This window comes from Rhea pennata, chromosome 4 (genome assembly GCF_028389875.1).
Source record: "Rhea pennata isolate bPtePen1 chromosome 4, bPtePen1.pri, whole genome shotgun sequence".
NCBI classification, from domain to species: Eukaryota; Metazoa; Chordata; class Aves; order Rheiformes; family Rheidae; genus Rhea; species Rhea pennata.
This window is the reverse complement of record NC_084666.1, coordinates 58,260,912-58,286,157: the sequence shown is the minus strand read 5'-3', so window position 1 is coordinate 58,286,157 and position 25,246 is coordinate 58,260,912. Positions and strand designations below refer to the sequence as shown.

The following is a 25,246-nucleotide window of genomic DNA, read 5'->3' as shown; positions in this document are numbered from 1 at the left end:
CACACACATGCACACACACGGAGCTGGATGCTAGGATGCTATTAGGAGCATATCTACATAATCTGTATAGTGTATCTGTGAATAAGTGAGTATACATTATCTGTGTACAGTCCCAATATCTCCTAGAGCTAGAATCTTTTCAAAAGTTTAAAAAAAAAAAAAAACACTATATGGAGCATGGTCACCTATTTGTTATGATGCATCTAAAATAAAGCCTTTTTCATGCAAAATTAGAAGGATGCAACAGTTTAAAGAACACAACTGTTCAGTCAGATTTATTATTTATTGCAAAATATGTTTGATCTCTTGGTTTGGTTTATGCAATGTCTTCTGCTTCTACGTTTGTTATATGCTTGTATATGGAAGTGTTCATGTATACATATATACACATATTTATACATAAATAATTGTATAGGAAGAAGGTGGTACACTACTTGCTTGTTCTTTTTAACATATTAAAACTTTAATGAAATAGAGTTTGTTTCCATAATGCATTTTGTTACATATATTTAAGCAAATTTCTTCTAAATACAGGGTTACCATAGTTACTTCTAAACTAAAAAAATAAACTCTTAAAATAGTTTATACCTTGTCTGCTTGCTTGCTTGCTTGCTTCCCCCCCCCCTACGTATCGGCAGTTTCAAAACTGAAGATTTCTGTCTGACTTTTGTTTTTTTTTTTTTTTTTTTTTTTTTTTTTTTTTTTTTTTCCTGATATCTGGAACATCGTCTGAGCTAGAGGACTGACAAGACTGAGCTACAGGACTGACAATCCTATTATGGGGGAGTTGGTCAACACTCAATACATTCCCATTTGATGGGGAGAACATAAAAATGTGGAGTAACTCTGCAAAATACATAGCCTTATTTTTTATACTACATGATTTAGAGTGAGCACTCACTTAGATGGTAATAAAAACTGAAGTTTGTCTGACTCTTAAAGAAGCTGCATGAATTCAAGTTTTTACCATCTTAAAAATGTCTATTCCAGACAACCAAATTGTATTATGGTCTTCACAGCAGGGCAGTAAGTAATAAGCTCATTTGCTTTTCCTATTACTAAGAGATCCTTTGAAGGACTCATTCTCCAACACATATTTACTCGCTTTGTATGAGTGATATTAATTTACCTTCAGTATTGAAGGTAAAAGGAAGAATCAGAAATAACGTTTTTTAAAAAAAAAAAAAAAAAAAAGTCGATCACTATAAAATTGAAAAGTACTGCCTATTCTTTTCGTTCTCCAGCTTTCTAGTAAGTAAAAACTAATGCTGTGACTTTTTTTTGAATCAGCTCTTCAGGTGCTGGAAATGTAGCAGACCGTGTCTTGGCTCAATTGTTAACAGAAATGGATGGGATAGAACAGCTAAAGGACGTGACAATTTTGGCAGCTACAAACAGGCCAGACATGATAGACAAGGTAAGGATAGATGCACTGTGGTATACACTGTTCTGTTGTGAAGATCAACTTTGGAATAATTTAGTTCTCTTTTTGTTTATCTTCCAAACTGTTGTCTAATCAATTTAATCATTCAGGGGAACAGTCTGAAAAGGAAGACAAAGCAAAGGAAAAGATTATGTCCCTCGCTTTTTTTTCCTGTGTAAGTTTTTACAAAAACAAATGTTTTGTAAAAGCTATATGTATCGGTTTCCTAAAAGAAATTTTCCTTAAATCAAGCTCATTGAATTTGTGCAACAACAGTTCTGTCAAAGTGCTTTTGTATGTTTTGCTTCTGTTGTGTTTGTTTATGCAAGAGTTTGCTGGACTGTTGGTTTCATTAGTTACTTCCTTTCAGAAGATTAAATATCTCCTCAATGCTGTTAGCTGGTTGCCAGCAATACAGGTTCCAACTGTAAACAGTGCAGTTTCTCCACAGATCCTGAGCCTGCTCTGTTGAAAGGACAAGAGCAGATCAAGTTTGTAAAAACGAGAGGTTTGTAACACTTACTGCAGAAAACCTCCAAACACAAAACCAACCCAGCAGTCCTCTAAAAAATACACTTTAGAACAGCCTGCTACTGACGTATCTTCTCCCACCTGAGCATGGTGGATGGACCAGTCTGAAGTGGTTTCCTTTAGGATACATATAGTAGTGTTAGTAGTCTTTATTGCACAATTTTTCACCTTTTCAATTTTTATGTATTTTTTTGACAAGCTAATCAAATTTATTCTTTCACAATCTTTTCTTGGATTCCTTAGAAGTTTTATAAATATTTTTAACATAACAGATTCTTCCATTGTAAGGTATTTGTGGACTGCTTCTTTCTGTTTGTCTTGGAGCATTCAGGCGTAAAATACTTATGAAATGCACACTTTAAAGGAAGGTTCATGTACATATGAAGGAAGTTCTAAGAATAAAACTCATATTTTGGCTTCAGAATGTAGCTTTCTTCCCTTTGAGCTGAAGGAAGCCACCGTGCTGGCTGGTGTCCCGATGAAGGCTTATTTAAACACAGTGTGTGTGCCAAACATGGCAAAATAGAGCTAGCAGGGAATTTTCAATAAAAGACGATAAAGCACATCAGTGAAAAATACATTTCTGCAAAACTGAAATTTTCCACAGAAGATTTCAGTTTTGTCAAATTGCTTTCAGTTTTCCTTGGTATGTATTCTCTTTGGGGTCAAATTGAGCTGAATTTGAAAAATAGCACTTTGTTAAACGGAGCGGGATTTTCATTCTGGGCCAATTCAACATTTTTCTGTGTTAGCATCATCACCACCTGGAAATTCAGTTACCTCTCTTTCTCCCTTTTGCTAGATTTTTCTTGGGCCCAGTGGCTCCTCAGTGGATACTATTTTCCTATATTTTACTTTTTGTTTGAAATATTTGCATTTCTCTGGGACAGTACTACTCTATGGTAGGGATACAGTCCTGCAGTACTGAATTTTTACAAAGGACTTCAGTTACTAGAAATGTGTTAACTGTATCTGCAGAGAAGGACCTGGGAGTGCTGGTGGATGACACGTTGACCATGAGCCAGCAATCTGCCCTTGTGGCCAAGAAGGCCAATGGTCTCCTGGGATACAGTAGGAAGAGTGTTGCCAGCAGGTCGAGGGAGGTGATCCTGCCCCTCTACTCAGCCCTGGGGAGGCCTCATCTCGAGTACTGTGTCCAGTTCTGGGCTCCCCAGGACAAGAGAGACATGGAGCTACTGGAGAGAGTCCAGCGTAGGGCTACGAGGATGATCAGAGGGCTGGAGCACCTGCCGTAGGAGGAACGGCTGCGAGAGCTGGGCCTCTTCAGCCTGGGGAAGAGAAGACTGCGGGGGGATCTTATCAATGTGTACAAGTGCCTGAAGGGAGGGTGCCAGGGGGACAGGGACAAACTCTTTTCAGTTGTCCCATGTGACAGGACAAGAGGCAATGGGCAGAAACTGAAGCACAGGAAGTTCTGCCTGACCGTGAGGGGGAATTTCTTCCCTGTGAGAGTGACGGAGCCCTGGACCAGGTTGCCCAGAGAGGTTGTGGAGTCTCCTTCCCTGGAGATATTCAAAGCCCACCTGGATGCAACCCTGTCTAATGTGCTCTAGGTGACCCTGCTTGAGCAGGGAGGTTGGACTAGATGATCTGCAGAGGTCCCTTCCAACCTTACTGATTCTATAATTCTATCTCTGATGCAAATCCAATCCTCTTTCCCTAAGATTCAAAATTTTAATTTTAATCTGGGGTAAAAATTGACATCTTTCATCACCTAAACTTTACAGGGGCAGTGAGGGGAGGAATTTGTTTGTGAAAAAATCTGTTTGTATATACGCTTTTCTAGGAATAGTTTGTTTTAGCTAAAAGGTGCTTCAGATCCAGGAAGATGGAGAGGGATAATATACCACTGATATGTGACTCAATCAAAAGAGCAACGGGTTTACACAAAAATTTGCTAAATTCTGCAACTTCACTGAACCGAGTCAACGTGATACATGCAGTCAGTAAGGCTGAAAGAGTAGCAGGTTATGGAAACCCTTTTATCATCCATGGTTTCCTTCTCTTTTTGCATTTGTCAGCAAAGTCTGAAAACTGTGTGGATCTAGTGAGCTGTGGTAATCACCATGGGCAAGATTTTTGGACACTCCAGTGGCTGGAAGGAAGAACATTATACATATGTGTCCCTATGGAGTTCCAGGCAACTTGAATGGCGGAAGAGAAGCCTAAAACTAATAGCAGGCTTGTGTTTAAATGGCAACACTAGTCTTACATACTTTTTTCCCACGTAAAGCTGATAGCTCTGACCTTAGATTTAAAGAGATAAGATGCATGAGACAACCCCCTCAGAAAAACATATGATATAAATATAGGAATTTTATTAGCAAGAAACCATGAATTAATATTTTGGATTTTTTTTTAACTGTTTTTACTGAGATATAAAAAGTTCTGATAAGTTTCTAGAAAGAGTTATCTTACAGAATAGCAGAGCAAAATTTCACCTTTCCCTGGAGGAAGGGAGAGTTTAAAGTGCAATTTAAAGGACACAGTAAATCAGATTGTAGCTGGTATGGTTCACATCATGCTTTATGCAGGCTGGACAGGTTGTACCAAGCCACTGTCCTCTTCTGGGTCTGTGCAATATTTATACTGTACTTGTTGCACATTTTCTTTCCTGGAAAAAAGAAGACTTACACCAGAAAGCAATACGGTGAGCTTGACTTGATAGGAGATCCTTCAATATGGACTTTTAGTTTACTTTGTGATCAGTTGTGCTTTGTGAAAATGTAAAATGTTATTAAATTAATTTAGTATTTTAAAGGGAAATATTGGTTCAGTTATGTATTCCAGTAATAAATGTCTGGTTCATATGGATGGATTTAATGCATGTACCTTACCTATTATATAAAGGCACAAGGTGATCTGTGTGTGTTACTTCCAGGTCCCAGGGACTGGGAATATATCTGGTATATTTTTTGAGGCATATATTTTAGTCTTTCAAAGTAAGAGATGTTTGAGGAATGCTTACTTTATAAGTATTATATACTGGTAATAATCCATTCATCATCTTCATTTACATGGCTGCTTCTTAACTGACAAATATGTGGTAATTAGTCTTCTATAATTTGAAGAAAAAGCACGTGGGAATATCAAATGCAAAGGTAGAATATTTCCCCTGAGTCTAGTGCAAAATTCATCATCACTGCAAACACAACAGTGTGTTGTTTCTGTCTGGTGTTAGATTTTGAGCCAGCCTTTAGAAAGTTACGTTTAATGGTAAACTTGTTTTGACTTGTTACAAGCATCTATAAATAGGGAAATTTCTCTAAGACATCATCATGCTATTGAAATATTATTCCAGCCTTAAGATGTGTCCCATGTTCGTATGGGGCACTCTGATGACTTTGCTTCTCATTCATGTGATGCTGGAAATACTTTGGGATAGTTTCTGTTTTTCTTAGGAAAACAAAAACAGTATGTACTGTTTTCATCCCATGTATGATATAGAAGGAGTGATTTCTGTTGGAAGGAAAATATTCTGGAACAAGATGTTCTGAGCATTCTTTGAAAGTGATAAAGAAACAAAACATGTTCAGTAATATTAAAAAAGAATCCTCCCTTTTATGCAATAGATGGCCTTGACTCTTTGCCCTAGAAGTAGAATTGATGAGCAATAATAGGAAAAATTCTTTTAGTTTTTGCTGATTTGTACACTCAGGAGTGATTTTTTTCATATCTAAAATATTTTGAAGTCATTTTACAGAGCTGTTTATGATTCAGAGCTTGTCTGTGTTTTCCCATGTATCAGTTGACCTGACAAGACACATCACTCTTTCCTACAACTTTGCATGTAATATTTTGAACACCATGTATATTTTGGTTAGCTTGGAATTAAACGTTCTATTTAGACATATATGTGGACAAGCTTCCCAGTGTAGTCTACCAGATTTCTATGTGAGAAAACCTAGACCAACTCATCAGTTTTGTGTGTGTGTTTTGCTTGATGCTGTTATTTTTTTTTTCTTCATGGTAATCTCTGTTTTCCTAAGCATTTAGTACTTGTATGAGAAGGATGAATTGCTATCATTACCTGCTCTTACAGATTTATCTTTTTTCTCTTAAGTAGTGTTTCAATCTCCATTAGCAAGGGTACACTGAAGGAGGAGAGACCTCTGGAAACTTGGTGTTTAAATGTTTCAGCACAGGAAGCAAGATGCATGTAGCTGTGGAATCAGATTTTACCTCCTGCTGGGTCAAATTTGAATGTCAAACACATTAGCTGTGATGTAAAACATGAGGCGCTGAGTGAAGTGATGGTTTGTGGTATGGGATGACATCCTGGTGCTCCTGACAGCTTCACTTCTGCTTATCATGGGGTGCAGAAAAGATGTATCCTCAAATATGCTATTTGCATAAGAGTGACAGGATGTGATAGGACAAATGAAGATTAATGAGATGCTGTGCTGTCATTGTTGCTCATTGTCTCTAGATTGATGATGGTCTGGATTTCGTCGATGTTCATGGGCTCCAGCATGGCTTACACCAGAAGTTGCACTGGTATGTTGAATGCTGAAGAGCTGAATCTTTTTAAATGCACTGTTAGTACAGGAGATCTTCCAGTCTTGAAGAGGTTCTGATCTTGAAGTACCTTGTGTGCTAGTGTCAGTGCAGAGGAATTTTCTTTCCTCCTTTTGTAAATGTGTTTTTCTTTTTAAAGCCACTCTCCAGCCCTCCTCCTCACTTTCTCCTTCTTTCACCTTGTCTTATTCCACCCCCCAAGTCTTCGGTCCGTATTATTCTTTAGAGAAGCTGTTTTGGCTTCAGGGTATTAACTGCTAGGGTTGAATTCAGCTTATCTAGTTTCAAAACCATATGCATACTACTGAGTTGCTTGTTCTGCTTATGTGAATAAAATAAAACTGTAGCCTATATTTTCCCCAGCAACTGCCAAGCATGAGGAAAGGGAATAAAACTCCCTTCCCCTGTGGTTCATTTTGATTTTGGAGGAGCTGTTTTGGTCAGAGGAGTCAAGCAAAGGTTTGCTAAGTTGATCTGACTTTTGAAATATTGATTATCATGTAGTTATGGGACAACCTTAATTTCAAGTGGCTTGTTTTGATGAAAATAAAAAATGCATGATAGAACCATCTGGCAGAATTAGTGAAGAAATTATAATTTCTTGCCTGCAGCAAAAGTAAATAATCTTTCCTCTTTAAAAACATCAAAGTTCTGTCTTTCTGAAGGCTTATGGAAGATATTCAAATATTTAAGGTTGCAATTTTACACGTTAATAGGAAAGAATCTTGCATATTTATTTATTATTGTCTGGAAATGTATGTATGCTGTTACAAAGCAGGTGATACTGCAAGCATATTTAACAGTCAGATATGATGACATAAACTTAACTGACTACCAGATTGTATATTCTTCTATTTATATATTTGTGATTTACATTTTGGTCAGACATATCTTATTAAAGAGTCTTCCTATATTACAGCTTTGACTTTGTAGGATTTGAGTTCTCCCAAATATAGTGAAAGGCCGCTTAATCCAACAGAGTAGTGTGCTGTGTTTCCCTCAACCCTCAGCCCTTGGCTTAATAGAAGATCACAGAATAACTTAGGTTAGAAGGGGCCTTGGGCATCATCTAGTCCAACCTCCTGCTCAAGCAGAGCCATCTTCAGCATTAGGTCAGATTGCTCAGGGCCGGCCCAGGTGAGTTTTGAGCTTCTCCAAGGAAGAAGATTTCACCAGCCTCAGAGTAGCCAAGTCTGGTGTTTGATTACCTTTGCTGTGAGGAATTTTTCCCTTATATCTCACAGCCTTGCTTGCTCTAACTTGTGTCTCTTGCCCTTCTGCTGTGCACCTCTGAGAAATGTCTGACTCCATCTTCTCTACAGACCATCGTGTCAATCATCACTGCTTTAAATAGTGGAAGACCGATAGAATGGAGTATAGGATCATGAAGGAGAACTTTGACTTTTATGGACCTAATTCTCAGGCAGGAAACCCCCTAATAGAAATGGTTATTGCTAAAGCTGAAAGAAGGTCACAGCTGTGCTGAACAGATGTATAGATTTTTTTCCAGATTTGGAAGACAAGTGGCTGCCTTTTAGAAGGAGATAGTGTTGGGATATTTAATGTTCAGCAAAGTATTTCCTGATAGTTGAATACATTAATACAAAGTAAACACTAGTTAGAGTGAAATCTTCTTATATACTTTTTTTGGCACTGCTAGGTTACTGAAGATGAACAAGTCCAGCCTGAGGACTGTTAGGGATAACTACCAAGTAATTTGCTAAACTGATTACTCTGCTTGATATCCTATTACTGAAATCAGTCTTCATTTGTAGATGGGCTTTGTAGTCATCACTAGACTAGAACAGGTGGGAATGTATTTCAGAACAGAAATCAAAGCACGTAAATGCAATAGTCATGCCTCTCCACACTGCTGAACCATTAATTCTTTTTCTTTAAATACTGAAATGCCTCTCTGCTTGTTGAAGGGCACTCCCCATATTCTTCTAAAGCCCCGGGATTAAAAATAGAGACAGATTTTGTGTGTCTCCTTTTTAGTCAGCCAGCACCTAGAGTGCTTACATCATTTTGCCCAGGTGCAAATACAGTTCTTTGAAATAACAGAAGTGCAGTTTCTTTTGAAGACAAGATTGTTCTGGAGCGTATAATAAATTTTCAGAAATGAAGCTTTAGGGAAAAATGCTATCAAACTACATGCCATTGAAAAGAGGATCTGATATTCTAAATTTGTTTCACAGTCTTGGCATCCTCACGTTTTCTTTTCCCATCAATTGGTTTTCTCTGGCAAGTGTTTGGGTGTTACTCTTAATCTCATTAAACTTTGACTGTGAGGGCAAGAGATGTTCTTGAAAGTAGTTGTTTCTCACAGATCTAATTTTGCCATTATTAGTATTGTACGTTTACATTATAAGGTGATTAAGAGCTTACAAAGTTTGTTTTAAAAAAAAATTAAAGTGGAAGAGTGAAATCGTTTCAAAGCTGTCACAAACTCTTTTCACCTTCCAAACTCAAATGTCTGAAAAGATGCAGTTTATAAGCACTGCTGTTAACTGGCTAAGACTTAACTGGCTAAGACCTCTACGTGGATGATATGAAGCTGGATTGCATAGTGAACCCATAATCCCTAAAGAACTTTACCACCTGCTACAAATGCGGTGGTAGTTTGTGTGTTCATGTATGCAGTTTCTCTTTAAGTCAAGAACTGGCTTTTAAGATTCACCTGAGTCTCTCCCTCTTTCCTGCTCTATGCTCTTTTATTTTTTCCTCCCTGATGAAAACCTTGTTTTCTCAGGAGTACAGCAAATAAAATATTTCCAGGTGTGCAAAAGTGATTTTTGTTTCCAACTATTCGATTGTCAGAGTGTGGAGGGCTGAGTAGTAAATCAGCCTTAAGGCTGCTACAGTTTAAAAAAACTAAAATCTTAGTGGTGACAGCTGAAGAGCACAGTGACTTTTTCACTCAAGATTTATTACTTGCCTGAAAAAAAGGGTTGGAGGGAAAACTTGCTGGGCTGCATATTTTCTTCTTTAACATATATACTAGGACCAGGATAAATTGGCTTTATTTTGTCTGTGAAAACATACATCCAAACAACGTATGTAAAATACAGTAGTTTTACTTCAAATGGAAAAGTAAATATGCATGCTCTTACTCTTTATAACGGAAACTGTTCCTTAAGTTGAATCAGTCATATATTTTAGTATCACTAATACTTTCATAAACTTCTGCATAACACAGGCCAGGAAACTTTCTGAAGATATCAAAATATGTTTATTTCATCTGTAAAAATACAGAGATGGGAGAGTAATGGCCAAGGGCCAAAGTTTGTTGTTTTTCATACCTCTTAGCCTCACAAAGTCCAGATCAGGAGCACAGTATGATAGAAAGTCTCCTATTTATTAACAAAGTGGGAAATTTGAAAGACTATTGGATTCACTTCTGTGCTGTAAATACCTGCCCTCAGTACAAGGAGTCTGTAATTGTGATATCATTTTTTTTTCCCCAGCAGTAGCATGAAAATGACACTCTATTTCTGAGGGTGCATACATTTGGGGATTAGAATGAGTCATGTCTCTGGAAATGAGGTGTGTTTGAGAAGTACATGTAGATTGGGTATAAAATCATAAATGTTTGGTTAGGACAACTATTTTTCAGGTGGATTTAGTGGTAAGCAGATAAGTTAGAGAAACTGGAGAAACTGTACTCGTTTTGTGAACAAGTTTCATGTACCCAGATGCCAAGAGATAACAACTGCAGCTTGGTACAAATACTAACTTTCTACTGGACTTGCCTGAGAATAAACTATGTGATGATAACCTGCTCTTCCAAAATCCTTTCGCTTCGCTCTTCCCACTTTATACCACAGTTTGAGTCATGTAGGAGAGGGGGACAGCTGAGTAGTTCTCCAGAGACGTGGCAAGGCATGGTTGCTGTGGGAGTGTATCCAGGAGCTCTCAGTGCCGTGGTGACATGGCAGCTGAGGATACTGAGCTTTGAGGCAAGTAAGGCAAATCTCAGCAAGGCATATTCCACTGTCGGTTCGTTGCATGGCATAGACCTTTTTATATTTGATAAGCTTGATTAGGTTAGTGATAACAGGAAGAATACACATTCCAAAAAGACTTGATTTTTAAGTATTTATGGGAATGGCATTGAAAAGGATGTTAGTGTAGTACAGTAAGCTGCGGAACCTGGAGGAACAGCTGCAATTATGGTGCTTGGGCTGTAGCCACGGACACGTTTAGGGCTTGGTTTGCAGTTGGTCTCCTGCCCAGCCTTCCTCTTTGTGGAGGCAAAATGCACAGTGTGTGTGTAGTTTTTTGTGTATAGTGTATTACATATTCTATAAAACAGAGTTACAGAGAATGTTGTGTGCATTAAGCACTCATGAGTTAAAACTGCCATAGGTAAGATTGCACGTACAATGTTAAGTCATTCTTCTTTGTTCATAAACATCATAATACAATCTTTAATTATATTAATTAAAGTGATATTCATTGTGCATGCTTAATTAAATTGCATTAATTTAAAAATTATTTTTACGAGTCATTATGACCACCTCTAACTTAATTACATTAATACTCACATTTGCTTACTTTTGAGAGCTTTGATTTACAGTATTAAAAATCAGCTGAACAATTACTAGATTTTGGGGAAGGGGGAGTCATTTCCTATTGCTTTTAAAATACAGATTCCATCATGAAGTATCATATTGATATCTTCATGGTTGTCTCAGGATGGAAACCTTTGGATTTCCCATTGAAAACTTAGTTGCTTGAGATAACTGGTAAATTGACAACAATAGTAAGCTCCCTTGCTGTTCTCTGTGACATGTGCTATGCAAGAATCAAACTTTTTTCCCATTGTCAACGATATTTTCTGAAGATATAGGAATGGCTAGATAAATAACTCTTTCAATAGTGGCCTTTCTTCCCACTTGCCATTAATATAACTCCTTCCTGATATTCTTACCCTGTTATGTCTCTCTATTCAGTTCTCCTGTTCTCTCTTTATCCAGTATTCCACAGATGCATATTTCATACGTTCCCTGACTACATCACCTTCAGCAAATTTTTCACCAAAACTCAATATAATCCTGACTCCTGGTCTTTTTGCCCAGCCGATGCTATGTTTTTTCCTGCACGTTTATGCTTTGTATTCACAAACGCTTTCTCCTAAACTGCAGAGTTCCTGTTCTCAGTTGTCCAGATCTTCTCCCCAAGTTTTTATCTTGTTTTAGGCTGTCTGCCCACCCAGGGTTCCCTGTTACTCCCTTCTCCTCCCAGACTCCCCCATCCAGAGTTCTTTCTTATTGAATCCCAGGTTGACCTCAGCACCCAAACTCTTGGTTTTAGTGTGTTCATTCCTCATATCTGGCTTTTGTTACTTGTGGAGTCAACTCTAGCATCCTTTTCCTCCTCTTCTTCCTCCTGTTTGACTAGGCTTAACTAACTACATTGAGAGAGAGAGAGGTCATTTTCATTCTGTTTTTTGGGGAGTCTGGATCCAGCATAACCTGCAGACTCCTTGAGCTTTGGGTAGATCAGTCTTTGAATAAATATTTGGAAAATATATCTATTAATTGCCAAGAAAGCTCACTAGGCTTTTTCAAATTGAGTTGTTTAATACCCTTCTGACATGGTCAGATCTCAAGTCTGTTCCCCAGAGGTTATTTATTTTTATTCATTTCTTAAAAATTGTAAACAAAGCAACATATTTCTTCTAGTCTCCACCTCATGCAACAGCTGAAATGTTTTGACTGGAACATTACAAAACAATTCAGTTCAAGGCAGCCAGCCAGCTTGGAAAGGACAAAAAGGTCAAGGCTCGGAATAGCACGCGCTACTAAATGCATGATCCTACAATGTAAAATGTTGAGTGACTTCTATAATAAGTGCTGCTGTTTATCTCACCCCTAACAGAATGGAAGCTGTTTGCAGGAAAAAATGGAAGTTGTAGTTAAGTAAGAAGCATTGCATATACCACCGATGCAGTATTGATCATAACAGACTGCAGGTTGGGAGTATGCTGTGAGAGGAGGAGGAGGATGGTGGTGTACAGTGTCAGTGTTCGGTGGTACATTTCAAGGAGGTGACCTTTGAAGGTTTAGGTTTAGAAAATCTCTGAACCTCAGAGCTTAAAATGAGCAAAGTGGAATATGATCAAGCTTTCTGCATTAATAAAGGATTTCAGATAGCTGTTGAATTTAGGGATTAGCCGATATGCACTTGTTCCTCAATAAGGATATCAGTCATTTTTTTGCTTAAGTTTCTCTATGGGTGTTAGATGCTACTAATCAACTGAATGGACTAATGATAACATCCTTCTTGTTCATAAAATCTTTGAGAGGAGAAGAAAAATTAGGACTTCATAGCCTGAGTTTCCACTAGTTGGTTTTTCACACATAGGGACCTTCAACTTTACTTTTTATTTGCTCCATTGATGGTGAAAGCTGAATGCGTGAATGCCTCATGCACAGCGTAGCAGCTGCTTAGGGATGAGTAGAAATACCATTCATGTGTGGTTCATTTGTATCTCTCTAATACATAACAATGAAAGCGAATGAATTTGTTCAGGAAAAGCAGGTTTTTTTCTTTGAGACTTCAGCTATTAACAAAAAGTATTGACATAAAACTAAATGAAGGCAGTACTATAATACTATAGCATAAGAGAAAAAAGGAGCAGCCTAAGGGTTATTGATTCATAATATATCATTTTCATAAAGTATATGGAAGGATTGTTACACATACATGTGGGACCAAAAAGCTATGGCTCTGTTCATGTCTGGATGAGACATTAACATCTCTTATGAACATTGCAAACGTGGTCGATGACTATTTAGGTCACTAGAGTACCTCAGGGTTGCATATGCCAATGTAGTTTAATAACAAAAGCTTCTTTAAAACATTGATTTGATGTATATACAACTATAAGAGTTGGCTGAAAATCACAGCTGTTTCCTAAATTTTTGGAGTAACCTAGACAAGCCTGTAGACTAATAGGTCTTTGGAGCTGATTGAGAGAAAAGTGTCAGAAAGTCAAATGAGTATTTTGATTCAGTGGTGTCAGATAACGGTTGATAGGCCTCCAGTCAGCAGTTCTTTTGAGGATCCAAAGTGACTGCTCCTTTTGTGGATCATCTGTGGCATGTTCTTATTTAGTTGAGGAATTTGACTAAACTGGGTGTAGTTACTTTTTCCTTTGTTTTGACTGTAAGTGTATTCTTCCATGGTGAATTAAGATTTTTATTATAGAGAAGCATGTCTGTACCAGCTGTATAAAAAAGATTTTTTAAAAAAATCCTCTCTTAATTGTACTTAGTACTGAGTTTATAACAATATTCCAGTTGTTGTTCAAGAGTATCTTGAATTACTATTGTTGCCTGTGTTTCTGTGGCCAGAATCTTCTGTCTTCCCTGTCATGTGCTAAAAATGGTTGATTTGGAAACTGTTTCTTTGGTGATATCATGGTGCTGATAATTTTTGCTTTGCATTACTCATACTTTTAAACCTAAAATAGACTTATTTACCTTTTACTAGTCATTACCGCAGATGGGTTATGTTTTCCATAACTCCAAGTTATAATTCTGACAAAACTAAAATCATTTATGAAATCAATTGTATACATTAAAGTTACACTGCTACTGCTGGTGTCTTTTCCTTGTAGTCCCAAATCAATATCTGTAACTGTAGAGCAACACCTTTCCATCCCTATATTCCTCCTTTCTGGTTCTCCCTTGTCATTTCCTAGATAGGGAATTTTTGCTTTGGAGACTCTGTTTAGGATTTGGGTTGGTAGTATGATAGAAAAGGATGACAAAACTTGTGTCAATGCCACCTGACTTTTCCTCAGGTGAGGAAATAGAGGTAGAAAGGTAGTGTAGTAGGAAAGTAAATAAATAGAGGAGCTGCCTATTGAAACATTGGGCTAGTTCTTCAGAAGGCTGCAGCCATTGCCAGCTTATGCGTTATGGCTTGTGTATGAGTACAGCTCTGCCTGTGTCACCTGCAGTAGTACCTTCCAAAATGCTGCCAAGAGAAAGGAAAGCGAATTACGTAGCCATCACTGTAGATGGAAAAAGATAAAGGCAAGCATCACTGTAGCTTTCTCATTCATGTGTCGTGGATAAGTCAAAAAATATTTGTGGTTATTTTAGAATTTAAGGGCTATTTCTTTTGAACATAGATGATCATAATTTTTCACACTTTCTCAGGAAATAAGCAAGACTGATGCCCCAACTCATGCCTGTGTTTCCCCATTTCTTACTTGTCCCTGCTATGTTTCTATGGCAAAACACCTGGTTCTTCAAACAACTGATGAACAAATCTGAAACTTTACCTTTCCCCTGGGCATGCCATTATACCTCTCTGTAAAGCTATATAATCTTTTCTTTTAGGAAAAGAAGTCCACCTCTGAATAACTGGAGTAGGTGAACAAGATGGTCCTCTGCAAAGTGATAGGAGGGAGGAATCAAGATGAGAGGGATGAAATGTCCCCCATATGTCCCTGGAAAAAGTGATGATGATTGTGTGTTTCTCTGCAAATGCCTCTGTCTCCTTTGACAGATGTTAGGAATCAATTGATTTTTGGCTACTTCCCGTGCTACTGATGTTTCAGCAGAACTATCCTCCGGTGTCTTTAGAGAGAAATGTCTGTCTAAGAAGCCACTGTTACAAACAAACCTTAAGACTTTCATATTCTTGCTGCAGGGACTGACTGGCATTCTCTTGCTTCTAACTGATGATAGGAAAATTTTTCTTTATATAGTTGTGTAGCTTTTTCACACTGATTCTAACATTAGTTTATACTGAATTGGAGGATGTTAGTGAAACTGAAAAAGGAAAGCTTGGATTTGTTTTGGTTGGAGAGTAAAAGGCAAGCAATGCATTTAAGAACATTTAACTTGTGGATAGTTCCTTAAATTGTAACTGGATATTTTTAGGGAGCAATGTAGAATGTGCTGTGCTTGTATTTTCACTTCTTGGTTTATGGAACAGCTTTTTTTCCCTTTTTTTTCCCCCTTTCTTTTTTAACCTAGCTAGTTGATGTCAAAGCTTAAATTTGGCTTGATGGTCAGGTCTATAAAGTAATGCTCTGTCATACTAAAGAAAAATGGCAGGTACTGCAGAGTTTATCTGAATTCTGCTGATGAGCACAGCCAGACTGCTTTGCTACTGATTGTTGGTTTTGAGCAGTGGGGTAATTCTCTGTGCTATATACCTTATTATATCTGAAAAGGTACCTTAAGGTAGATGAAAGGTCCATCTAGTCTTGGGCAGTGACCATAAGCAAACATGTAAGGAAGAGTAAGCGTGAGCATATATGATGCTTCTCCCTGGTACTCAGCCAGTCTCTGACTGTTTTCAGTGATGGGGATTTCCTGAAACCATTGCTGTTTGTCCATTTAAGAACTTATAACGGTTCTTTCTTCCAAGTTCTTGTCCAGCCTTCCTTTGAAGTGAAAATAATAAATAAAATCAATAAAGTATAATGTTTGCATATACAGTGTCCTTTGGCAAGGAGCCCCACTGGTCCTACCACTTTTTGTTGAAGAGTTACTTCCTCCTGTTTTGAAGCTGACTCCCACCAGCTTTCTTTGATGGCTCTTGGCTCATGCACTGAAAGAGATGGTGACCAGCTGACCCTTAACCAGCCTTCTCCACACCACTTGTCATTTGATACACGTCTCTCGTATCTTCCTGTCTCCTTCTCCTTACTCTGTTTCTTCTCCAGGTTGAGAGTCCCAGCCTGCTCGGCTTGTCCTTAAACAGAAGCTGTTTTATACCTTTGATTGTCCTTGCTGCCTTTCTCTGAACCTTTTCTGAGTCTATTATCTTTTTCATAGAAAGGGACCAGAACTGCACGGAGCATCCAAGGTGTGGATAAAACCGTAATTTGTATGGATGTATAGTGATGTTTTCTATTTTTTTCTCTACTTTTATATTAGCAGTTCCTAATTTTCAACATTTGATTTTCTTTTTTGACTGCTGCCAAGCACTCAGCTGATGTTTTCATAGCTATTTATTAAAACTAGTAGGTCTCTCTCTTCCTAAGTGGTTCATCTCAGAGCCTATCCTTTTATATATATTAAGGGAAGATTGGATTGCCCATGCTCATCACTTTGCATTTATTTACAGTGAATTTGCACCTACTAATTTATTGTGTAGTTCCCAAGTCTTCCGAGATCCTTCTGCAGTTCTCTGTAGCTGACTCTTGTCCTTGATCTTTGCATAAGTATAGGATAAAGATCATGGCTCATATATTACATCATTCCTTTGGTATTAGAGTTTATAAAGAGGATGCAAATTCTGTACAGGAAAAATAAATGGGATAAATGGGGTCTGTATTGTGTTGCAGTAGAGAGGTAACATGGGTGATATCTGTACCTTGCAGGATACGTGGTGTAATCTAAAGACAAGACTTAACAAACACATTTGGACTGTTAAAGAAAGTAGAGAAGCAAGATATAAAGCATCACACAGTATAATGAGCTTTCGGAGTCTGAATTCCTTTGCACTGTTGTACGTTGATGCTGAAAAGGAAAGGGAGAAGAACAGTAAGCACGGCAGTGTTTTACTGTGTCCCATTGTCGGAAATGGCAATGCTAGCTGAGCTGTAGGTCCTGGTGTTGGAACCTTTGTGGAATTGAATCTTGTGACCAGGAAGCTTCACAGACTGGCTTCCAGTAGGCTGAGAAATCTATTGTTTTGTGCAAAGCATGTCTTTCTGTTAGATCTATTATACTATACACTGGTAAGCATATATTCAAAATAAACATGCTAGTTCAAATAGAAGCAAAAAAAAATCTTAAGGAAAAAGACATTCTAAAAGAAGGCCATCTCCATACCATGGGGTAACTTGACATGAATGTGATTATCTCTGTAAAGGCGAAAATAGTGAAACAGACAGTTGTTGAGAGTAACTAGCTGGTTTAGAGAAAGGACTAAGAGGCAGCAATGCATTTAAAAAAATGCCAAATGCCAACCCAGACTGAAGGATAATTCATGCCTGACAGTGGTGCAGAAAATGGAGGTTATCACAGAGTTGGTTCTTGCAGGAGGAGGGTGTGTATAAGATTGCCAATAGCTTCAGTCTGCTTCAGAAGTTGTTTTTCTTAGCAGTGAATGTTTTGTGCAGAAGTCACCAAGCAAGAAGAGGCAGCTTTAGCCAGTTTGCAAGGAAAGGTTATTTCCATTACTTAACAGGGAGGCACGTGAGATATGTAAGCAAGAACACGCGCCAGGGTGCATGTGTTCATCAGTCAGCATATGAGGTGTGTGTAATTGGCAAACACACACCTTGGAACATGTTACTGTACTTATAAAATGGCCATTTATTTTAGTTTTATTAAGGAATGCAAGTACGATGTGCTAGCTTACACATTTTTTTTTAAATTGGAACACTGTTCTTTCACACGTTTAATTTTAAAGTGTGTTAAAGTCTTTAAATACCTGTTTTAGTGTTTAAGATTTTGTCTTATAATTGAGCTTCTGTGTTGTCTTAATGCACTAGTGATGCCCTTTGAGTGGGTGTGAGGAAATGTATCTATTTGGTTTCATCCTAGTTTTCTCCATTGCTTCCCATTTTTTGCCTTTCTCTGAGCTTCTTTGTCTGCACTTAGAGGCAATGCAGTCTCCAGCGGAGCCACTGTGCAAACCTGAGTTTAGAGAGAAACCTCGGCTTCAAAGTTTTGCTCTTAAATCATGATTTGGTTCCATGTGACAGAAATTAAGATAAACAGCTGATTTCATAAATGAAAGGTTGTCTTAGTTAGATTCAGCAGTAATGGAGTATGCTAAAAAACCACATTTCTTTCTTGGTGAGAAAATTTCTTGCTCCTTGTTGCAAGTTGCTTTCCGAAGGTGAACTTGCCACATCAATAGTGAGGCATTATTTTATGATATTACTTCAGCTGTCTACCCGCTTCCCTAGGAAGAGGGTTGTCAAGGGATGGAACAGTGCAAAGAGTAGGTATGAACTGGAATAGCTTGTGCTTCACCCTGCCGTTATTGCCAGAGTAGCGACTATATAAAATGGCACTTTCTCACTGGAGACCTCTGTATTATCGGTGCAACCTAAGCAAGAGTGATTATAGTAGTGGGGAAAATAGATTGAAATGGCTGTAATTGCTATAGATTCTATAATTGAGTCATTAGGTGCTGTTCCTTCACTGCTTCTCAAGAAAACTGCAGATAAATTTGCTGCCCCCTTTGACAGGGGGCAAAATTCTTCCCTCTTCTATGACTGTGCAAGCATACTGTGTCTGAAGAGATTTCAGAATTATGAGTGAGGGTGGAACCTGGTATTTCCAAGTCTGCTCTGTTTGGGTTACTTTTATTTCTAGAGGTTAGTGCCTTGAAAAAAATATTTTAAGTCCTGTCCTCATCCTCACTGGTGGAAACTGGTTCAGTAATGGTCTAAAGGCCAGACTAAAGCATTGGCTGCTTCCCAAAAGGTGGCTGGTACATTTGATCACATTCATGTCTCTGTTCCATCACTTTAGGATCAGCATTCAGCCCTTCAAAGTATATGCTTTTTTTTTCCTTCATTATATCTAGAAGGAAAATAGCAAAATGTGATGGTCCTGAAAAAGAATTTTTTTCATTTGAATGCAATGGAACAAAAACTACATAATGCCAGATATTTTTGTGCCAAAATGGATTGTTGAGATGCTCTTCCTTGCAAAGGAATATAAAGATTGTCTATTATTATTTTATATTTTCTTCTTAATAATTGCTTCAGTTATGTTTCTCTTTCCTTTAGGAATTAGCTATTGTACATATTTCTGTATTTGTCCCTGTTACAGATGGTTTTGTGTGTCACATACTTGTGTTTCAATGGTCATATTGTTCATGCTCACAAAATTAGCATGTTTCTTGTGTTTATCTGAAAATTAGAAAAAAAAAAAAGTTGATAGATATCAGTTCATTTGGTCTAATTTGATTTTTTTAAATATGAATAGCTGTTAACTCTAATTCTCTGATTTATTTGTTACCAAGAACTGAAAGAAGGAACATTAATATTTTGAAAGCTTTGTGTGCATGTATTAGAATGACTCATCTGGTTCCTAAAACATGGGATCAGCAGATGGCAGTCAAACCAAAGTTCAATCTATGAGCTTGCATGAAGATTTCCAATTACTGTGCATGCAAGAGATTGTAGAGAAAAGGACTGTGAGTGAGTTGAGCCAGAAGTGATGCTCTTACACATATGTAAGTAGATATAGGTTTATCAGACTTTAGAAAAGAGCTTTGATTTTGCCCATCTGGGATTTTGTTTCAGGTCTTTGTACTTATGAATCTCTTGAATTTTATTTGGCTGCAGCTGTGATTTCTTTCTTTCTTTCTTTTTTTTTTTTTTTTTTGGAAAGAACAAATTCGTGATTGAGTTATCTCACTTGTATTCTAGTAATCTACCTATTTAAGAATACTTGCTTGATCAATATGTGTGAGGAAAGAGCTTTGCTTTTATGTCTGGAGTGTGTCTCTTACTATGGGGTAATGTGCTTTTCATTAATCTTTTTTTTTTTTTCTAAAAAACATGCACTTCTCATTCACAGTGATTAATGCTTATAAAAAGATATTTCTATTTGTTTTAACTTCTCTTTTAATCATACTCTTTTGTAGAATAGCAACTAAGTACTTGAAGAGAATTCAGTATGATATGGTATTTTTATGTACATCCTGTTCTAAATAGTTGTGACACTTCTTGCTTTGTACACCAATACAGCTGTATTTGAAGAGCTGATGGAGTGTTTCCTAAAGATGTGCCTTCCGTATGGCATAGTTGTTACAAGGCTTAATTAGTGAAAGCATGATAACTGAAAGGAGTTGCAGAGTGCAGAGTATCATCAAGCATTTGTTTTACTATTATTTTATTACATATTCGTTCCCCCCCCCTTCACAACATGTCATCAAGCTTCAGCCCCCACCTTTCTTTCATTTAGAAAATTAGTCTTCATCCCTGTTTTGAGAATTCTGGCCTCCGTTGTATTTTCTTACAGGAAGGGAGGAAAAAACAAAGCAAACTGATAAAACAAAAAGCTTTGTGGGAAATGCTCAAAGGTTTGATCGTGAGTCAGTACTTTCAGTTTACACTTCACATCTCCCGTTCCCCGAAGGGGTTAACACCACCTATTAATTGAAGAGCACAGTTTATACTAAGCATTATTTAACATACACTGATGGTATTACTGTACTTCCTGTTTTGTGTTCACAATAATAGGTTTCTGAAGAGTTGCCTTTGTATAAATACCTCACTGACATTCTAGGCAAGTATATTCTTGCCTAGGAGTAAGCACGAAGGAGTAATGCGTTGGGACACTGCTAAAGAAGGAAATCTCTTTGTGTTTCATAAACGATACCGCTAAAGCCCTTGAAGAATATATATTTCTAAATGGCAGCTATGTATTCGTTTTGTTTGCTTGCTTTTTATTATTGTAGCTTCATTTGATTCTAAAGGCTGTAAAGGGAAAAGCGTAGTCTCGGCAAGGCAGCTTCTCTGCAACTGTAATGCTTTGCCAGTAAGCCTGAAATATTTTCATATAGGAAAGCACGTCTGCAGAAACTATCTGTGTTAAAACAATTCGAAAGTTTCCGAATAAATTTGTGCCATTAAAGCAAATACTAATTTCTTTTAGACCAAGTTAAAGTCATATGCAGAAATAAGGCAGAGGCAAGCAGTGTGGGGGGAAACACAGTGAATTTTCACCAAACTTTGTGTCCGCGTTTTGTCTGGAGTGGCTGTGGAGCTGCGAAGTGCTTATGATGGCCAAAGCTGATAATAAGCAGTGGAGATCAAGTCAGAACTTACCTTGGCGTTAGTGGTGTGAGGCAAACTTTATTTAGGGAGCCTTCCCTGCTGCAGGATATTTCAGGACACCTGAGGCAGGCTACACCCCTGCTAGGAATGAGCATGGGCCCTGGTTGCCATCTGCTTCGTGCCTTGCCCAAGCTGAGGGCAGATGGCTGTAAAATATTTCCGACAATGTGGGAGCATTTAACATTTCCTTGGTTAAGTGACTTCTGGCCTGAGACCAAAGCGCCTGGGAATGGCAAGTTGGGCCTGTTGACCAGAGATAAGACTTTAGTCCTGCCGCTGTTAGCAGCTGTGGCCCCGCTGTCCCCTCCTGCGTGGTGCCTCTCTCGCCCAGCAGCCTGGTGGCTACGGAGGAAAAACATGCACCTGAAAGAGCCCATTAAAGGACCTGGCACATGCAGGCTACAGCCTAATAAACAGGGTTTCCTCTGATCTCTGCATAGCTCGAGTCTCTTTTAGGACCTGTAAAGACTGGTAAGACTTTTGGTCTTCGTGATGGGAGGTAAAGGGAGTTTTGCCTGCCCACAGCATTGTCTGGTCTATGGAAAGGGTGAACACCGATTTTTGCTCGAGATGTGGTGTAGTTGAATTCTGCCAACCTGAATAGCTAGAGAAATGTTGCGCAGCTTTTGTGCCAGAAATGACAGGGAGATGGAGTTCATATGGCTCTTTTCTGGCCTGCTGTGGCCTCTGGCTTTTGACAGTAGAACTGAGGTTGTGGGTGCTCAGGGCATAGTCCCTGCATTTTCCCTTTCATGAAGAGTGGCAAAATACATGCAAGGCGTATGTAAAACGATGGAAAACGATGCTCCTAGTGGGCTCTTGCACTTCTGTTGAGTAGGACTGGTGTCGATCTTTTTCCGAGCATTATCTTCTGAACAAACTTGGGTGTCATGTAACAGTGACAAAAGGTGCAAAAAATTGAGAAGGCAAGTCAAAAAAAAAGAGGAGCTATTTGGAGAAAATGTAACTTTTTTAGTGGATGGGAGGAGTGTGTTGCTGTGATGATGGCTGTGTTTTGAAATAGTGCATTTGTATCAGCAGAAAAGTTACATTATTCAGACGGGGCAGTGAGATGGTTGGAATTATCCAAATGTTGGTGACAGGAGAAAGCAAAGAAAGAGAACTGGGGTATGAAAGACAGAGAATCAGTTGTATAAGGGTTAATAGAACAATAATAATTGCTGTTGTCTGTTGTGACACTGTTTAACTGAAGAGACTGGGCCATATCACCAATTACATTTTCTTTACCTTTAACTAGATTTTGCCATGTGATACAGGCATACAGCTGCTCTCTAGAAGGCATGAAGTGGTTGCTTGCATTCCCAAATGCATAGAAAAAGTGAACCAATAGCCAGGAGTACAGGTTTTTCTCCCTCGAATTTAAGATGCTAGCAGTAGTGCCTTTGTGCTCTCGGTTTCACTTCAATTTTCATTTGTTCTGTAAATGACACTCCAAAGATACCGCGTGTTTAATCCTGAAATCATCTTCATCCTCTTCTATAGTCTGAGATGAAAAAAAGTAGTGGGAAATTTCCTTTTAAGATACCTTTCTTTCCTGCTTTTGCTTTAATCTCTGCACAAGATAATATTGTCAGCTGACAGTACTAGTGTTGTATATGCAGGCCCTAAACTGAACAGAAATTCATACCAACAAAATTTTGCACTTCTGTGCAGGCTAACACAAATTACACACAGACTTGAGTAAACAATAATCTAAATAATTTACAAATAAATCCCTCTTACGCACAAATTGTGATTCATCTGTCTGAAATCCGGCTTGCGTCTTATCTGCTCCTGAGGTTTGTACTGTTGTAACTGTGCCGGTGCAGCTGAACCCGTAGGATGCCTCTCATGTCGATGCTGTTCAGGCTGTGCCGGAGAGCTCTGCTCCTCCAGCTGTGCCAGCAGAGTGCCCTGGTGCAGCAGCAACGTATGCTGACAAGAGGAGATTTTCTGCTAGCGTAGCTGTACCTCTTCCCTGAACCACATGAGCCAAGCCAAAAAAAAAAAAAAAAAAAAGCACTTGTGTGTGTGCATGTGTGTGTATGTGTGTAAAACAAACAAGAAACCCTTAACCCCAATTCTTCTTTTTCCTTTACTGCTGTGGTGCCAAAACCTCTAGATACCTCTAAAGTAATAATGTCAGTTGTTAACCACTCTAATTGAAATATTCTGTGCTTGCTCTTTGTTTTGGGCTGACCTATTTCTTTACATTTTCATGACAGTGTTGTAGTCGATTCTGAGAACTGGGGGGAAAAAAAAAGTTTATAATTTGTCAAGATTAAATCAAATCTTTGAAAAACTCCAGGCTCTTCGTTTGTGGAGCATTGGTGATGATCCAAAGAGGATAATTGCTTTCCTTGGGAGGATTCACCTAGATTTGTCCACAGAAAATGTATTTGCTCAGCAAATTTAATCAGCTTATCACAAAATTCTCCAAACATTGTCTCTGTATTTTGGATACTCTGGATAACATATTGCTTTCTATGTGGTAACTGCATAGTCCCATTTTCCATGATGTCTTTTGTCTGCAAAGCACAAAGCTAGACTTTGGATTTGGGCAGAATAAAGAGGTGAGAAGTCAGAAGCATCCCCACTGACCTTTCGGATAAAGAAAAGGGCTGTTATGCAATGTATCAGAAAAAAGGCAAACACTGTAATTTCCTAAATGAGTGTTAATTTCTTGCACTTTGTGATCATTATGGAACAGTATCTCAGATACAAGAGAAGTGAAAAGCGCTCACCCAATTTGCAAATGATATGATTGAGGTGCTGCTCATGGTCATATTAGATACTTGTGGAGAAGCAGGGGTCTAATTGTAACTGTACTAGAGCTCTTAAATAGCATCCATTTAGTCACCCAGACTTTCAGAGAAGTCTGTGTTTAGTTGTGATGCTGCTAACCACTGGACCACATTGCTCCTTAGGGGCCAGAAAAAGAAGCCAAGTCCTCAAAGAAATCGTTTCTCTGCTGCTTAGCAAATACTAGTGTAAGCCACAGGCTATGTATCTGTGGTAGGGCTTTCTAGTGGCTGGTCCACATATGGAATAACATCCTCCTGCTACCACAAATTGTTCATTTTGTCCAGATGGAAAATGTCTGGTCTGTGGATTGGCTACTTATGTAAGTATATGGAGGGGGGGTTACTGAGTGCCCTAGTTACAGATCAGGAGCTTATGGTGTCAGGTACAATACAAAATGCAGAAGAAAAAAATCTGTCCCTGCCTGCTCAAAAAGATGAGGACCCTCAGTTCCTGTTCTGTCAGCAGTATGCCGCATAATAGAGTTTATTGTTTTCCTTGCAGATGGTTTTTCTTCCAAGCTTCAAAAATTACGTAGAATCTCTGATTAAAAAAAAAAATAATAAAGTCAGGTCTGGAAGCTCACCAGAATTTCATGTTTAACTTCAACCTCATTTTGTTCTCCTCCATGTGTATGTTACAGGGTCCTGTCTGAGATTTCATGAGCACGAGGTATTTGTTTGAAGGATCACTAATGGATGGCTTGAGGCCAGTGAAAGTATCTGCTCAGAACAATCAGAAAACAGACACAGCATTAAGATACATCCTGAGCAGTATAGAGGTGACATAAAAATAGTTTGATGTTATGCTGTCAGATGGAACAACGTAATCAGTTCTGATACGGTATCGCGGAAGAGGTTCGGAGATCTGCAGTCCGAATCATTTGGACAGTAGAGCAACTTTGAGATAAAGGAGCCTGTCTTTCAGGATTATGATTTTAGTTTTGGCTGAACATGAATAGAAAGAAAGCAAGAGCAGTCCCAGTAGTGAATGGCAAAGAAGACAGAATGAAAATACCCATTCACAGTTCTTCATAAGTCCTTATGATAAAGGATGTTAGTCAACCTCCACTTCCTGGAGCCTGCAGGATCCTCATGAAGTGAAGCCTACAGGTCTGGATGCACAAACAAGTTGGTCAGCTGCGCTGTGGTAACTGTTCGCTCGCGTGG

General features: G+C 38.4%; 1 protein-coding gene across 1 annotated transcript in view; it reads left to right on the top strand.

Annotated features, from left to right (window-relative positions):
- Positions 1–25,246, top strand: part of AFG2A (AFG2 AAA ATPase homolog A) — a 201,007-nt gene that overhangs the window by 59,469 nt on the left and 116,292 nt on the right. Inside the window, exon 13 of the mRNA XM_062573995.1 lies at positions 1,291–1,417. Within this exon, the coding sequence (XP_062429979.1) occupies positions 1,291–1,417 (127 nt within the window). The remainder of the gene's footprint in view (positions 1–1,290; positions 1,418–25,246) is intronic.